Source organism: Larimichthys crocea, chromosome XII (assembly GCF_000972845.2).
Source record: "Larimichthys crocea isolate SSNF chromosome XII, L_crocea_2.0, whole genome shotgun sequence".
Lineage (NCBI taxonomy): Eukaryota > Metazoa > Chordata > Actinopteri > Sciaenidae > Larimichthys > Larimichthys crocea.
The window spans coordinates 20,614,866-20,632,578 of NC_040022.1; the positions used below are offsets into that span (position 1 = coordinate 20,614,866).

General features: G+C 36.5%; 6 gene segments (V, D, J or C); all 6 read left to right on the plus strand.

Annotated features, from left to right (window-relative positions):
- Positions 1-6,626: 6,626 nt before the first annotated feature.
- LOC104938886 (Ig heavy chain V region 5A-like) lies at positions 6,627-7,215 on the plus strand. The segment is given in 2 exon segments: positions 6,627-6,797; positions 6,878-7,215. Coding segments are annotated over 2 exon segments (345 nt in total).
- A 980-nt stretch (positions 7,216-8,195) lies between these two features.
- Positions 8,196-8,674, plus strand: LOC109142001 (Ig heavy chain V region 914-like). The segment is given in 2 exon segments: positions 8,196-8,244; positions 8,331-8,674. Coding segments are annotated over 2 exon segments (363 nt in total).
- Positions 8,675-9,851: 1,177 nt separating this feature from the next.
- On the plus strand, positions 9,852-11,069 carry LOC109142003 (immunoglobulin heavy variable 3-21-like). The segment is given in 3 exon segments: positions 9,852-9,918; positions 10,016-10,320; positions 11,064-11,069. Coding segments are annotated over 3 exon segments (360 nt in total).
- Positions 11,070-11,247: 178 nt separating this feature from the next.
- Positions 11,248-11,836, plus strand: LOC113747084 (Ig heavy chain V region 5A-like). The segment is given in 2 exon segments: positions 11,248-11,418; positions 11,499-11,836. Coding segments are annotated over 2 exon segments (345 nt in total).
- A 973-nt stretch (positions 11,837-12,809) lies between these two features.
- LOC109142005 (Ig heavy chain V region 914-like) lies at positions 12,810-13,257 on the plus strand (the record flags this gene model as incomplete). The annotated part of the segment is given in 2 exon segments: positions 12,810-12,865; positions 12,953-13,257. Coding segments are annotated over 2 exon segments (354 nt in total), but the record flags the coding sequence as incomplete, so codon positions are not given.
- Positions 13,258-15,175: 1,918 nt separating this feature from the next.
- Positions 15,176-15,666, plus strand: LOC113747080 (Ig heavy chain V region 6.96-like). The segment is given in 2 exon segments: positions 15,176-15,224; positions 15,313-15,666. Coding segments are annotated over 2 exon segments (363 nt in total).
- The last annotated feature ends 2,047 nt before the right edge of the window (positions 15,667-17,713 follow it).

A 17,713-nucleotide genomic window follows, 5' to 3' on the forward strand; every position in this document is an offset into this window, starting at 1 on the left:
ATTAAATTGTTTGATGGAAACTGGTAAGAATGATCACCTGCTGAAGAGTTTGGCTGAAGACTTCGCTTCTCAAACAGGGTATTTGATATTTGTTTGTTTTAAAATGAATGGTCATGATACAAACATGAGTTATATAAAACTAAAATAAGAATATAAGTAAAAATACAAACTGAGTATAGTGACAGTAATAATGCTGATGGTCAGAGACATGATTCTCTAAAAGCCAAGACCAATCCAGTTCTCTTCTCCCTGTGAGGAGGAGTCAATGCAAAACTCAGATGTCTTCCACCTCTACTTATCTGACTGCAGAGAGGATGACAGAGAACAGTGGACACACAGTTTAACATGATGGACTATAGGACAGGACTGCTGCTTTTAACTATCTGCTGGGCAGGTGAAGATCTTCACTGATCTTACATTTGGTGTTTGGATTTAAATTGTAAATTTGTGGTATGTGAAGGTTTTTATCTTATCTTTATCTTTACAGGTGTTGATGGTCAGACTCTGACAGAATCTGAACCAGCGATTAAAAGGCCTGGAGAATCTCACAGATTGACCTGTACAGCCTCTGGATTCACATTCAGCAGCGCTGAGATGGTCTGGATCAGACAGGCTCCTGGAAAAGGACTGGAGTGGATTGCTTATATCTATAGTAGTAGCATCTACTACTCTCAGTCAGTTCAAGGCCGGTTTACCATCTCCAAAGACAACAGCAGACAGCAGGTGTATCTGCAGATGAACAGTCTGAAGACTGAAGATTCTGCTGTTTATTACTGTGCTCGACAGCCACAGTGACTGAAGTTGGTTGAACAGCTGTACAAAATCCTACAGTACTCATCATTATTGGACAGATAGACAATCAAAAATAATAATTTAGTTATTTCATCATCTTTGTTGTGTTTAATGAAAACATCATCATCAACCAACAACAATGGACGTTAAAGACATAAAAAAATATATCTTTATGTAATGATCACTTCTTTACAAAACAGCCAATGACAGTAAAGCATTGTCGATGTATGAATAAAAGAAATAAAACATGTACACATTTCAGCCACAAGTTTACATAATGTTTACACTATTTGTCATCTAAACTTGGTCACAATATGGGAGTGAATAATAATTTTGCAGTTGCTTTTTGAAACACTAGATGGCAGTCAGTGTTAAGGTTCTCATTTGATCAGACATGATTAAGTAAAATGTCCACAATCTATAATATATTCAAAACATTAATTAATAATATGACAGGGTGAGATGACAATAAATGTTAATGTTCTCATGTGCTGCCCATTATGCTCAAAGTGACGAATGAGAAACAGAGGCTTCATACGGAGGTGAATTATGAGTTATCTCATTGGAATAAATCTTGTATGTTCATGTGTCAGATGACAGATTTTTGCATGATTTGAATAAAAGAAACATTGAAACATATAAGATAACAGCTGACTTGAAGGACAGACTCTTGGACATTCCCCATTTTCATTAAATATCTCTAGTCTGGTTCTTTCCTCCCTTTAAGGAGGAGTCAATGCAAAACTCAGATGTCTTCCACCTCTACTCTTTTCATCACAATTTTTTTTAAACATCTTAAACATATTTGTAAAACATTCTAAATATCTTTATTTGTGAATGTGCTCAAATATTTTTTTAACACAATCTTTATGTATGTTTTTTACATCTTTTTAAAACATATTTTAACATCTGTGTGTTTTTAAACATATTTAAATACATTTAAACATATTTTTGTTAAAAAAACATCTTCACTTTTCAACTTCACACAATTTAACTTTTCAGCTGATTTTTTAAACACATGTTCACTCATCCAACGTTTGCAGGCCGAGGAGCCCCAAAAGTTATCCCGCCTTATTGGCAGGACCCAAGCTAAGGCTAAAACAACACAAAGTGTTTGATGATTGACACCTGTCACCTATCACCTGTTGACCACTCAGAGTCAGGAGAATCGATTAGTACCACCCACATTCACCTTTGACCCATCAATGATGATCCAGAATGACGTAAACCCAAAGGTAGTATATCGCACCAAGAGTGTCAAAGCCTCTTTGTCTTTATGTAACAACCAGGAGCTTCGTGATTGATTCAAACTAAAGCAGAGACATAGCAGAAGACATTAGCAGCGTTTCTTCGCGCTGAAATAGAACTTTTAACATGAAACAGCAAAGATAAGACATACTGTATCGTTTTGTAGATTTTTTTTGCTACTCTTCGGGGGCTAGCTCTCCGAGTTTTAATCTCACAGTAATGAGACACATATCTTTGTAAAATATATCTTTATTTTTTCCCGCGCAGCGCCTCCCCTGAATTCCTCTGGCGCCCCCCAAGAGAGGCGCGCCTCACACTTTGAAAACCGCTGATTTATGCTATTGTACATTTTATGTTTTATATTTGATAACAGTTTTTAAATTACGCAACACCTTTGCTGAGAAAAAACGTAACAAAGATATGTTGATAAAGGGTTAAAGACAACACAACGATCTTGATGCTGAAATCACTAGTATTAAACATTTTTACATGTTAAGACAAAATAAGGTCTGTACTGTAAATGATGTGGAATCTAAAGGGAGTCATAATGTCCGTCTGTCGCCCAGGGCGCAAATGTGGCCTGGACCGGCGCTGGGCTGGACCATGTCACAGGTGACTTTGGGTGAGAGGCAGGGTACACCCTGGACAAGTCGCCAGCTTATCGCAGGGCACGCAGAGACAAACAACCATTTATGCTCACATTCACAAGTCATAATGGAAGAGTGAAAAATAATGTTGCAGTTTTTTTTTTGTAAATATAAAACCACTTGAGGCCAGTCAGTCATGTTTCTCACCTGTCACTGAAAGGAGACTCTTAGATTGCATGTCATGAGCAACTGTTTTACTCAAGAAACTCAATGTTTCTCTGTATGTCTTCAAACATACAATTTAGAGTCTTTTATGCAAAACTGCAAACCAGCAGCATCAATCTGAGGTTTTCAAACAATTTACATGATCCTGGCTGCTGTCACTGTATTTCTGTTTGCAGCAAATACAGTCAGTAAGTAAGAATAAAAAAAAGAAAAAACAAATGTTGTAAATAAAAAAGCTGTACTTATGCATTTAAAGTTAATCATGAATCTGATGTAGGAAGTGCTGACATTAAATAACAGCTCACGTCATGTATACAATGAAATGAGAACATGACACATTTCCTGTTCATTTTTCCTATTTCCAGTTTTAGCAAGTTATGAATTAGAAAGATGTGTTGCACTGTGCCCAACACCCTGTGAGGAGGAGTCAATGCAAAACTCAGATGTCTTCCACCTCTACTTATCTGACTGCAGAGTGGATGACAGAGAACAGTGGACACACAGTTTAACATGATGGACTATAGGACAGGACTGCTGCTTTTAACTATCTGCTGGGCAGGTGAAGATCTTCACTGATCTTTCATTTGATGTTTGAATTTAAGTTATACGTTTGTTTTGTTGTTATTTTTATGATGGTTTTCTTTGTTATCTTGACAGGTGTTGATGGTCAGACTCTGACAGAATCTGAACCAGTGACTAAAAGGCCTGGAGAATCTCACAGATTGACCTGTACAACCTCTGGATTGTCATTCAGTAGCTCCTGGATGAACTGGGTTAGACAGACTCCTGGAAAAGGGCTGGAATGGGTTGCTACCATCACCAGTGACAGTAGCAGCAAATACTACTCTCAGTCAGTCCAAGGCCGGTTTACGATCTCCAGAGACAACAGCAGAGAGCAGCTGTATCTGCAGATGAACAGTCTGAAGACTGAAGATTCTGCTGTTTATTTCTGTACCCGACACTCACAGTGACTAGAGTTGGTTGAACAGCTGTACAAAATCCCACAGTACTTGTTTTTACTGGGATGTGTTACTGTTACAATTTTATTTTTCTTATTTATCTTTTGATTGATTGATCAATTAATTCACTGCATTTTTTTAATAATCCATTACAGTCATATACAATTGAAAATGGGATATTTAGGATTTTGCACCCCCTGTTTAAGAATGCAATAATATATATATATATATATATATATGGACAGTTTAACATGTGCATTTGTTATGATTATATTACTTATAATAGACAATGTCAAACATCAAGCATGTGAAACACTACAAATAATGATTTTATTTTATTTTTAGTAACACTCTCACACATTTCTGCTTAACTTATTGATTTTAACTAACTGACACAAACCCTGGACTAAACTTTGTGAGATTGCATCTGAAGTGGTAAATCAGCAGTGACTGCAGTTTCATGTGTTTAAGTTTTAGTTAGATTTAAAGATAGACAGCTTGAAGAAGAAGGAGCTGTTTATTCTTGTGCTTGTGAGACATTGTGATGAAAGCTGAATGAATAATTGATACCACAAGACAAACTGTCCTGGAGTCTTGGAAGAAAAGCAACGTCTTCCTTTCTCACACGTTTGCTCCCTCAGCAGTAATCCACCTCACTGAGGTGACCCATCAATTTGAAATGAAAGTATGTGAGACTGACAGTGTAGCTTGTACTGCATAAATGTTCTTTTTAGCTACACACCATGACCTGGGAGAAGTAACACACATGTCACTCAATAATTTAATTTATGTTCATGCACATATATAGCTTACATATAGAGATAGATGCCCCAGTGACATATTTCCCAAAGTGAATAGTGTCCAACTAGCTCCTGGTCACCACATGACACCTGACATCAGAGCATCAGGGAGAAATACAGAAATACAGTTTCATAAAGATATGAATTACAAAAATGCGTTGCAATGTGCCAGAAGTTACATAAACTGCATGATACAAATAAGAGGAAATTCCTTTTTGCAGCACCATGAGGACAGAAATAAGTAGAAAAAAAAGAAATATATAAGTTATATGAAACAAAAATAGGAAAACAACAACAACAACAAAAAACTGTACAAGCACAATTAAATGGTCAGACTTACAATTCTCTGAAAACCAACTCCAATCCAGTTCTCTCCTCCCTGTGAGGAGGAGTCAATGCAAAACTCAGATGTCTTCCACCCCTACTTATCTGACTGCAGAGAGGATGACAGAGAACAGTGGACACACAGTTTAACATGATGGACTATAGGACAGGACTGCTGCTTTTAACTTTCTGCTGGGCAGGTGAAGCACTTTACTGATGTTTCATTTGATGTTTGTTTTTCTGTTTTGTGTTATTTGTACGACACTTTTCTTTGTTATCTTGACAGGTGTTGATGGTCAGACTCTGACAGAATCTGAACCTGGATGATGGACTATAGGACAGGACTGCTGCTTTTAACTATCTGCTGGGCAGGTGAAGATCTTCACTTATCTTTCATTTGATGTTTGGATTGAAGTTGTACATTTTTTGTATGTGATGTTTTTGTTGTTGTCTTGACAGGTGTTGATGGTCAGACTCTGACAGAATCTGAACCAGCGATTAAAAGGCCTGGAGAATCTCACAGATTGACCTGTACAACCTCTGGATTCTCATTAAGCAGCTACAGTATGGCCTGGATCAGACAGGCTCCTGGAAAAGGACTGGAGTGGATTGCCTGGATTGAATACAATGATAATAGGAAATTCTACTCTCAGTCAGTTCAAGGCCGGTTTACCATCACCAAAGACAACAGCAGACAGCAGGTGTATCTGCAGATGAACAGTCTGAAGACTGAAGATTCTGCTGTTTATTATTGTGCTCGAGAGCCACAGTGACTGAAGTTGGTTGAACAGCTGTACAAAATCCTACAGTACTGGGCTGTAGGATTTACTGGGCTATTTTTCCTTAATATTCATATTCAATACTTGTTTTTTCTTTCTTTCTTTTTTCTTTATATTCAATATTAACATTAATTATTTCAAATGACACATTACACAAAGTCATGAAAACTGAGAAAGATTATTATCAAATAGTTAATTGATATAAAACATAACAAAGATCACTTGTTGATAAAAGGCTCAAAGACAACACCACAATCTTGTTGCTGATTAACAAGCATCAAACATTTCAACAATTTAAGATAAATCTAAAGTGAGTCATAATTTGAGAGTGCAGTTTATCACATAAAATCACTGGAGGGCAGTCTGTGTCAAGTTTCTCCCCTATGTCTCTAAAAAGAGAGTCTCAGATCTTGCATCATGACCAGCTGTTGTCCTCCAGAGGCTCCAAGTTTCTCTGTACGTCTTAAAGCACTGAAACCATTTAAAGTCTTTTAAAAACTTGCAAACCAGCAGAAACAATCAGAAGTTTTCATGAACATGAACATGATTCATGTTCGTGTTCACAAGGTTTGTTATAATTATCCTTATCATTGTTTGCAGTTAAACAAGAATTTACATAATGTTTGAATAATGAATTGTTGTCAGCGCAAAACATTTAGTCACTAAAAGTTTACAGTAAAAACAAAGTTATTAGATGTAACATTTTGTAAATGTCCCTGCATTTACAGAAATGAAACATCAATTTACAATTTAGAGTGTAATGCACTTAAAAAATCAATATACAATGTACATCGTATACAATATACAAGATATACAATGTAAAGCAGTCATGCGTGTCCACATGAGGTCATTTCCTGACGTGTTTTCACTCTGCAGATATAATAACAGTCAACAGACTCTTCTATTGGCTCCAGTTAGACCAACATTGGTGCTTCATGTGTTTGACTACATGCAAACTCAGTGACCTTCCTTGTTACTCAGCTATAAAAACTTCACATCAGGCTGTCAGTGGAGTTCACAGCTCGTCACTTTCAACATAAACCATGTTTTCTGTAGCTCTGCTGCTGCTGTTGGCAGCTGGATGTGAGTCTCTCTGGATTTGTCAGTTGTAAGTTAACACTTCTTTTTTTGCAGTGTAACTTACAAATTTTCTTTTTTAACAGGTGTGAAGTGTGAACAGTTGACACAGCCAGCCTCTGTGACTGTGCAGCCAGGACAACGTCTGACCATCACCTGTCAGGTCTCTTATGCTCTTAGCAGCTACTACACTGCTTGGATCAGACAGCCTGCAGGGAAAGGACTGGAGTGGATTGGAAGTAGATACACTGGAGCTGCATACTATAAAGATTCACTAAAGAACAAGTTCAGTATCGACTTAGACTCTTCCAGCAAAACAGTGACTCTAAACGGACAGAATGTGCAGCCTGAAGACACTGCTGTGTATTACTGTGCCAGAGATCCACAGTGAGAGACAATAATAGTAGAGTCATACAAAAACTACTTCCTCTATTTACCTCCACCATGTTTGTGTATTTCTCTTTTTTTCCTATTTTCTGTTTCAGAAAGTTCTGAGTTACAAAGATGTGCGGCACTGTTCCAGATGTTCCATAAATTGTAATTACAAAATCCAATCACGATTATATGAAATATAAATTATATGACGAGATTATATGAAACTAAAATAAGAATAGAAGTAAAAACAAAGACTGTACAAGTACCATTAAATTCCGAGTGACAAGTGACAGTAGTGATGTTGATGGTCAGACTGCTGACGATTGCTTTTCTTTTTTTAACTTTATTTATTAGTTTTCAGCAACAGCATTACAGTATATACATTTTCCTCTATCCAGCTGTAGACGACAATTGTACACATTACATTCAAATTAGAATTACAAGCAAATAAGACAAACTAAAGCAAAAAACAAAACAAACACAAATATACACTCCAAATTAAATATATTAAATCAAATATACATATTCAGACATTCATATATACACCAGCACACATACAAACAAGTAACCAGAGCCAGCTCAAAATTGTCCGCTCTGTAGTATATCGTTTAGAAACCAACAGTACTTGCACTAAAACATTGTGAGGTGTTGTGTGGAGTACAAAAAGGTTTTAAAAGATGGAGGCTAACCAGTCCATGTCTTATATGAAAGGGGGTTAGTTTCAGCCATTTAATAATAATGCACTTCAAGGTTGTTGTAAGTAATATATTTAAAAGATATTTCTTGGACCTCCCATTCACACTATTAATCCTAATAGAGCCACAGTAGGATCTCGAGGTATATCCTTTAGGAAAATCTCAAAGATATCTCTCCCTAGAATGTTTTGTCATGTTTTGATTGCTTTTCTAAAAGTCTAATCCTGTTCTCTCCTCCATGTGAGGAGGAGTCAATGCAAAACTCAGATGTCTTCCACCTCTACTTATCTGACTGCAGAGAGGATGACAGAGAACAGTGGACACACAGTTTAACATGATGGACTATAGGACAGGACTGCTGCTTTTAACTATCTGCTGGGCAGGTGAAGACCTTCACTGATGTTTCATTTGATGTTTGTTTTTCTGTTTTGTGTTATTTGTACAACAGTTTTCTTTGTTATCTTGACAGGTGTTGATGGTCAGACTCTGACAGAATCTGAACCAGCGATTAAAAGGCCTGGAGAATCTCACAAATTGACCTGTACAGCCTCTGGATTCACATTCAGCAGCTATGGGATGGCCTGGGTCAGACAGGCTCCTGGAAAAGGACTGGAATGGATTGCCTGGATTGATACTGGTAGTAGCAGCAAATACTACTCTCAGTCAGTCCAAGGCCGGTTTACCATCTCCAGAGACGACGGCAGACAGCAGGTGTATCTGCAGATGAACAGTCTGAAGACTGAAGATTCTGCTGTTTATTATTGTGCTCGAGACTCACAGTGACTGAAGTTTGTTGAGCAGCTGTACAAAATCCTACAGTACTGATCTTAACTGAACTGATAGATCCTGAGAAATAATTCTGATGTAATTTTTAATACAATTCTAAAAAAAGGACTTATAAATAACATAATTCAGCAACAGCAAAAAACATTTAAGACATTAAAAAACAAAAATATCTTACTTACTATATCACTTTCTCACAAATCAGCCAATAACAGCAAACAATCTGCTGAAACCATTGTACATGTATGCATTAAAGAAATACTTCAAGTACACATTTCAGCAACATTCATGTTTACATTATTTCTCACTTAAAATAGGTCACAATATGGTAAAAATATGAAAAACTCTGTTGCAGTGGTTATAAAAACACTGGATGGCAGACAGTGTCAAGTTTCTCTCTCCTCTGTCACTATAAGGATTGGAATTAGATCGGCTTGAGCTTGATAATACAAAGATTCTCTAAAAACCAAGTTTAGACTCTTTGCTGTGTATTACTGTGCCAGAGAGCCACAATAACTCACACTATACCTGAACAAAAACCCCTTAATGCCTGAACACCACCAGAGGAGGAGCCCTCACACCACTAATGATTTCAACACTAGTTCAGTGTTAAAAAGTGAAAAAAGTTCTTAATTTAATTCAACAGGGAACTGTTTTTATCATATTGAATCTTTTCTCCACTAGTCTGGTTTCAAGGCAGGTAACTAAACTGAAAAATATTTTTACGTCATTCACTGAATCACAGAAGCAATTTTTGTTTCAGAGAGACAGAAAAAGAGTTGAGGATTTTAATGTTTCTACATGATCTCATTTGACTTCAACTGCAGACATCATGAGCATAAAAGAGACTTAGAGAAGATTGAGTTTCTTTCAATATACGATACATATGACATATTTTTATCAATTTGTTTTTGTGTATAGCAACGCCTACAAAGGATGGGGAAATCATTTTCCCTGTTATAATACAACATCTGAAAAACTCAACTATGACTGTACAGTAGCTATATCTTTTCACAAATATGTAAACATAATGCAAATTTCCCTTTTGTAATATGACCAGGGTGAGAAAGACTACACCATGAGTTAAAGATAATCCTGTTGAGGCAAAGACTATTCAGGTCTCTCTTCTCCATGAGGAGGAGTCAATGCAAAACTCAGATGTCTTCCACCTCTACTTATCTGACTGCAGAGAGGATGACAGAGAACAGTGGACACACAGTTTAACATGATGGACTATAGGACAGGACTGCTGCTTTTAACTATCTGCTGGGCAGGTGAAGATCTTCACTGATCTTTCATTTGATGTTTGGATTTAAGTTATAAATTATTTTTTTGTCCTTTATATGACGGTTTTCTCTGTTGTCTTAACAGGTGTTGATGGTCAGACTCTGACAGAATCTGAACCAGCGATTAAAAGGCCTGGAGAATCTCACAAATTGACCTGTACAGCATCTGGATTCTCATTCAGTAGCTCCTGGATGAACTGGATCAGACAGGCTCCTGGACAAGGACTGGAGTGGATTGCTACCATCAGCACGAGTAGTAGCCACATCTACTACTCTCAGTCAGTCCAAGGCCGGTTTACCATCTCCAGAGACGACGGCAGACAGCAGCTGTATCTGCAGATGAACAGTCTGAAGACTGAAGATTCTGCTGTTTATTATTGTGCTCGAGATGCACAGTGACTGAAGTTGGTTGAACAGCTGTACAAAATCCTACAGTACTGGGCTGTAGGATTTACTGGGCTATTTTTCCTTAATATTCATATTCAATACTTGTTTTTTCTTTCTTTCTTTTTTCTTTATATTCAATATTAACATTAATTATTTCAAATGACACATTACACAAAGTCATGAAAACTGAGAAAGATTATTATCAAATAGTTAATTGATATAAAACATAACAAAGATCACTTGTTGATAAAAGGCTCAAAGACAACACAACAATCTTGTTGCTGATTAACAAACATCAAACATTTCAACAATTTAAGATAAATCTAAAGTGAGTCATAATTTGAGAGTGCAGTTTATCACATAAAATCACTGGAGGGCAGTCTGTGTCAAGTTTCTCTCCTCTGCCACTAAAAGGAGAGTCTCAGATCTTGCATCATGACCAGCTGTTGTCCTCCAGAGGCTCCAAGTTTCTCTGTACGTCTTAAAGCACTGAAACCATTTAAAGTCTTTTAAAAACTTGCAAACCAGCAGAAACAATCAGAAGTTTTCATGAACATGAACATGATTCATGTTCGTGTTCACAAGGTTTGTTATAATTATCCTTATCATTGTTTGCAGTTAAACAAGAATTTACATAATGTTTGAATAATGAATTGTTGTCAGCGCAAAACATTTAGTCACTAAAAGTTTACAGTAAAAACAAAGTTATTAGATGTAACATTTTGTAAATGTCCCTGCATTTACAGAAATGAAACATCAATTTACAATTTAGAGTGTAATGCACTTAAAAAATCAATATACAATGTACATCGTATACAATATACAAGATATACAATGTAAAGCAGTCATGCGTGTCCACATGAGGTCATTTCCTGACGTGTTTTCACTCTGCAGATATAATAACAGTCAACAGACTCTTCTATTGGCTCCAGTTAGACCAACATTGGTGCTTCATGTGTTTGACTACATGCAAACTCAGTGACCTTCCTTGTTACTCAGCTATAAAAACTTCACATCAGGCTGTCAGTGGAGTTCACAGCTCGTCACTTTCAACATAAACCATGTTTTCTGTAGCTCTGCTGCTGCTGTTGGCAGCTGGATGTGAGTCTCTCTGGATTTGTCAGTTGTAAGTTAACACTTCTTTTTTTGCAGTGTAACTTACAAATTTTCTTTTTTAACAGGTGTGAAGTGTGAACAGTTGACACAGCCAGCCTCTGTGACTGTGCAGCCAGGACAACGTCTGACCATCACCTGTCAGGTCTCTTATGCTCTTAGCAGCTACTACACTGCTTGGATCAGACAGCCTGCAGGGAAAGGACTGGAGTGGATTGGAAGTAGATACACTGGAGCTGCATACTATAAAGATTCACTAAAGAACAAGTTCAGTATCGACTTAGACTCTTCCAGCAAAACAGTGACTCTAAACGGACAGAATGTGCAGCCTGAAGACACTGCTGTGTATTACTGTGCCAGAGATCCACAGTGAGAGACAATAATAGTAGAGTCATACAAAAACTACTTCCTCTATTTACCTCCACCATGTTTGTGTATTTCTCTTTTTTTCCTATTTTCTGTTTCAGAAAGTTCTGAGTTACAAAGATGTGCGGCACTGTTCCAGATGTTCCATAAATTGTAATTACAAAATCCAATCACGATTATATGAAATATAAATTATATGACGAGATTATATGAAACTAAAATAAGAATAGAAGTAAAAACAAAGACTGTACAAGTACCATTAAATTCCGAGTGACAAGTGACAGTAGTGATGTTGATGGTCAGACTGCTGACAATTGCTTTTCTTTTTTTAACTTTATTTATTAGTTTTCAGCAACAGCATTACAGTATATACATTTTCCTCTATCCAGCTGTAGACGACAATTGTACACATTACATTCAAATTAGAATTACAAGCAAATAAGACAAACTAAAGCAAAAAACAAAACAAACACAAATATACACTCCAAATTAAATATATTAAATCAAATATACATATTCAGACATTCATATATACACCAGCACACATACAAACAAGTAACCAGAGCCAGCTCAAAATTGTCCGCTCTGTAGTATATCGTTTAGAAACCAACAGTACTTGCACTAAAACATTGTGAGGTGTTGTGTGGAGTACAAAAAGGTTTTAAAAGATGGAGGCTAACCAGTCCATGTCTTATATGAAAGGGGGTTGGTTTCAGCCATTTAATAATAATGCACTTCAAGGTTGTTGTAAGTAATATATTTAAAAGATATTTCTTGGACCTCCCATTCACACTATTACTCCTAATAGAGCCACAGTAGGATCTCGAGGTATATCCTTTAGGAAAATCTCAAAGATATCTCTCCCTAGAATGTTTTGTCATGTTTTGATTGCTTTTCTAAAAGTCTAATCCTGTTCTCTCCTCCATGTGAGGAGGAGTCAATGCAAAACTCAGATGTCTTCCACCTCTACTTATCTGACTGCAGAGAGGATGACAGAGAACAGTGGACACACAGTTTAACATGATGGACTATAGGACAGGACTGCTGCTTTTAACTATCTGCTGGGCAGGTGAAGATCTTCACTGATGTTTTATTTGATGTTTGGATTGAAGTTGTACATTTTTTGTATGTGATGTTTTTGTTGTTGTCTTGACAGGTGTTGATGGTCAGACTCTGACAGAATCTGAACCAGCGATTAAAAGGCCTGGAGAATCTCACAAATTGACCTGTACAACTTCTGGATTGTCACTCAGCAGCAACTACATGGCTTGGATCAGACAGGCTCCTGGAAAAGGACTGGAGTGGATTGCTTATATCAGTAGTGGTGGTAGCACTTACTACTCTCAGTCAGTTCAAGGCCGGTTTACCATCTCCAAAGACAACAGCAGACAGCAGGTGTATCTGCAGATGAACAGTCTGAAGACTGAAGATTCTGCTGTTTATTATTGTGCTCGAGAGCCACAGTGACTGGAGTTGGTTGAACAGCTGTACAAAATCCTACAGTACTGGGCTATTCTTCCTTAATATTCATATTCAATACTTATTTTTTCTTGTTTCTTTTTTCTTTATATTCAATATTATCATTAAATATTTCAAATGACACATTACACAAAGTCATGAAAACTGAGAAAGATTAATATCAAATATTAAATTGATATAAAACATAACAAAGATCACTTTTTGATAAAAGGCTCAAAGACAACCCAACAATCTTCTTGCTGAGCAAACTTCAAACATTTTGACAAATTAAGATACAACAGTGTTTGTAAATAATGCAAAATCTAAAGTGAGTCATAATTTGAGAGTGCAGTTTATCACATAAAATCACTGGAGGGCAGTCTGTGTTTCTCTGTATGTCTTAAAGTACTGAAACCATTTAAAGTCTTTTAAAAACCTGCAAACCAGCAGAAACAATCAGAAGTTTTCAGACTATCTACATGATCCTGACTGCTGTCACTGTATTTCTGTTTGCAGCAAATACGGTCAGCAAGTTCAACAAGTGAGAACATAAACTAATAAATAAATACTGCATTAAAAAGCTATGCTCATGAGATTAAAGTTGGTCATGGACGTGATATACGAGGTGCTGACAGCTCACATCATATTTAAAATGTGTATTAATGAACTGCTCCTTTTGTTTTCATGGGTCCACATCATCATTATTATTAAAAAAATGATTTTTATAAATATGTTATTGTTATGTTAATAGCTGATGTTATATTCTCCATGATTCGTGTTCGTGTTCACATTAAGGTTTGTTATAATTATCCTTATCATTGTTTGCAGTTAAACAAGTATTTACATAACGTTTGAATAAGTGTCATGGCTGAATATTGAAGTCTTATTTTATTTGACTGAAGTCAATTACATTTTAAACACATCATACAAAGTGTTTTAAAAAAATAAATAAAACATGTATGTTTGTGTGTTTCTCTTTTTTCCCTATTTTCTGTTTCAGAAAGTTCTGAGTTACAAAGAAGTGTTGCACTGTACCAGAAGTTCCATAAATTGTAATTACAAAATCCAATCAAGTAAAAAAAATAAATAATAGAAATTATATGAAACTCAAATAAGAATAGAAGTAAAAACAAAGACTGTACAAGTACAATTAAATTCCGAGTGACAGGTGACAGTAGATGATGTTGATGGTCAGACTGCTGACGATTGCTTTTCTTTTTTTAACTTTATTTATTAGTTTTCAGCAACAACATTACAGTATATACATTTTCCTCTATCCAGCTGTAGACGACTGTTGTACACATTACATTCAAATTAGAATTACAAGCAAATAAGATAAACTAAATCAAAAAACAAAACAAACACAAATATACACTCCAAATTAAATACATTAAATCAAATATACATATTCAGACATTCATATATACACCAGCACACATACAAACAAGTAACCAGAGCCAGCTCAAAGTTGTCCGCTCCGTAGTATGATATTATCTAGAAACCAACAGTACTTGCACTAAAACACTGTGAGGCGTTGTGTGGAGTACAAAAAGGTTTTAAAAGATGGAGGCTAACCAGTCCATGTCTTATATGAAAGGTGGTTAGTTTCAGCCATTTAATAATAATGCACTTCAAGGTTGTTCTAAGTAATATATTTAAAAGATATTTCTTGGACCTCCCAGTCACACTATTACTCCTAATAGAGCCACAGTAGGATCTCGAGGTATATCCTTTTGGAAAATCTCAAAGATATCTCTCACTAGAATGTTTTGTCATGTTTTGATTTTGATTGCTTTTCTAAAAGTCAAATCCTGTTCTCTCCTCCCTGTGAGGAGGAGTCAATGCAAAACTCAGATGTCTTCCACCTCTACTTATCTGACTGCAGAGAGGATGACAGAGAACAGTGGACACACAGTTTAACATGATGGACTATAGGACAGGACTGCTGCTTTTAACTATCTGCTGGGCAGGTGAAGACCTTCAATGATCTTTCATTTGATGTTTGAATTTAAGTTGTACATTTGTGGTATGTGAAGGTTTTTATCTTTATCTTGACAGGTGTTGATGGTCAGACTTTGACAGAATCTGAACCAGTGATTAAAAGTCCTGGAGAATCTCACAGATTGACCTGTACAACCTCTGGAATCTCATTCAGTGGCTACTGGATGCACTGGATCAGACAGGCTCCTGGAAAAGGGCTGGAATGGATTGCCTGGATTAATACTGATGGTAGCAGCACTAACTACCCCCAGTCAGTCAAAGGCCGGTTTACCATCTCCAGAGACGACGGCAGACAGCAGGTGTATCTGCAGATGAACAGTCTGAAGACTGAAGATTCTGCTGTTTATTATTGTGCTCGAGACTCACAGTGACTGAAGTTGGTTGAGCAGCTGTACAAAATCCTACAGTACTCACTGCTAAAACAGTGACTCGGTCCCTGACTCAGACGCGTGAAACCTACACTAAGCATGCACTAAGACAACTTCCCACTAAATGAGACTATAGTATAATAAGTTTTGTATGACTTTTGTATGTAAACATATTTGTGAACATATTTAATGGCCTTACAATCTAAACAGTGAAACAGTGCTGAAACAGTGACTCTAAAAGGACAGAATGTGCAGCCTGAAGACACAGCTGTTTATTACTGTGCACGTGTCTCCATAGTGATCCACCAACAGACCTGCACAAATACCCAGAAACCATGTGATTGAACAAAAAATTTCACATTTTATATTTTTGATTCTTTAGTTAAACTTTTATCATACAGACACTCTTATTTTCTCTGTTTTAGTTACAACATATGATCATAAAACAAATCTTTTTAAAATGGAGAAAAATGAAATATACTTCTGGATGTGACAAATGAATTTACCTAAAAAAAAAAAAAATCTGACCGCTCTTGTACTTTGTGTGGAGCATCAGAGGTCACATATCTTATCTCCCCACATTTTTCATGTTCACTTTTCAGCTGTCCTATCACAACAATAAGACTTGAAACAAGGACCAATAAAAAAAAAAAAAAAAAAGTATTGTTTTTGATAGATAAATTGTGACAAAACACTGAGAAATAGGAGTATATGTATGATAAAAGTTTAACTAAGAATCTAAAAATATGAAATGTGACATTTTTTGTTTCATCACATGGTTTCTGGGACTTTGTGCAGGTCTGTTGGTGGATCACTATGGAGACACGTGCACAGTAATAAAAGCTGTGTCTTCAGGCTCGACTCTTCTGCTTTTAGAGTCACTGTTTCAGCACGTTCACTGTTAGATGTAAGGCCATTAAATATGTTCAACAATATGTTTACATACAAAAAGTCTACAAAAACTTATTAAATATAGTCTCATTTAGTGGGAAATTGTCCTTGTTGCATGCTTCACGTGTAGGTTTACGGTTGAGTGTCAGGGACCGAAGTCACTGTTTTAGCAGTGAGTTACTGTAGGATTTGTACAGCTGCTCAACCAACTTCAGTCCATGTGAGTCTCGAGCACAATAATAAACAGCAGAATCTTCAGTCTTCCGAATGTTCATCTGAGCTACACCTGCTGTCTGCGTCTGTCTGGGAGATGGGGTTAAAACCGGTGCCTTGAAGTGAGAGTAGTATGTTATACTATAAATATAAGCACTCCACTCCAGTCCTTTTCCAGGAGCCGTCTGACCAGGACATCCCTAGCTGCTGAATGTTATCCAGAGGCTGTACGGTCAATTTGTGTGAGATTCTCCAGTGCCTTTTATAGCTGGTTCCGATTTCTGTCAGAGTCTGACCATCAACACATGTCATACATACCACAACAAAAACATCACATACATACATTACAACTTGAATCCAAAAAAATCAGATTTATGATCATTGAATGGTTCTTCACCTGCCAGCAGATGTTTAAAGCAGCAGTACGGCCTTATAGACATCATGTTAAAAACTGTGTGTTCCATGTTCTCTGTCATCCTCTCTGCAGTCCGATAGAAGAGGTGGAAGACACTGGAGTTTTGCATTGAAATCCTCCTCATGAAGAAGGATAGACCTGATAGTCTTTGAATCCCTCAAAAGGGATTTCTTTAACTCATGGTGTAGTCTTCTCACCATCGTATATTACAAAAGGGAAATCTGACTATGTTTACACTATTTGTGAAAAGTATAGGCTACTCTGTAAACATTCATAGTTGAGTTTTTTCGAGTTGTATTATAAACAGGGGAAAATGATTTAACAACGCCTTTGAGGCGTTGCACTGCACAAAAAAAAACATTGATAAAAATATGTTCCTATGTATTAGTATATTGATAAAGAAACCTCCAATCCTTCTCTAAGTTCATCTTTTTGCTCATGCTTGTGTTTTCTTTAATGCAGTCTTAGAATTGATTCAAAATTACATCAGGAATGATTTCTCAGGATAATCAGTTCAGGTAAGATCAGTATGAGGGTTTGTACAGTGCTTCAACAAAACTTTAGTTCACCT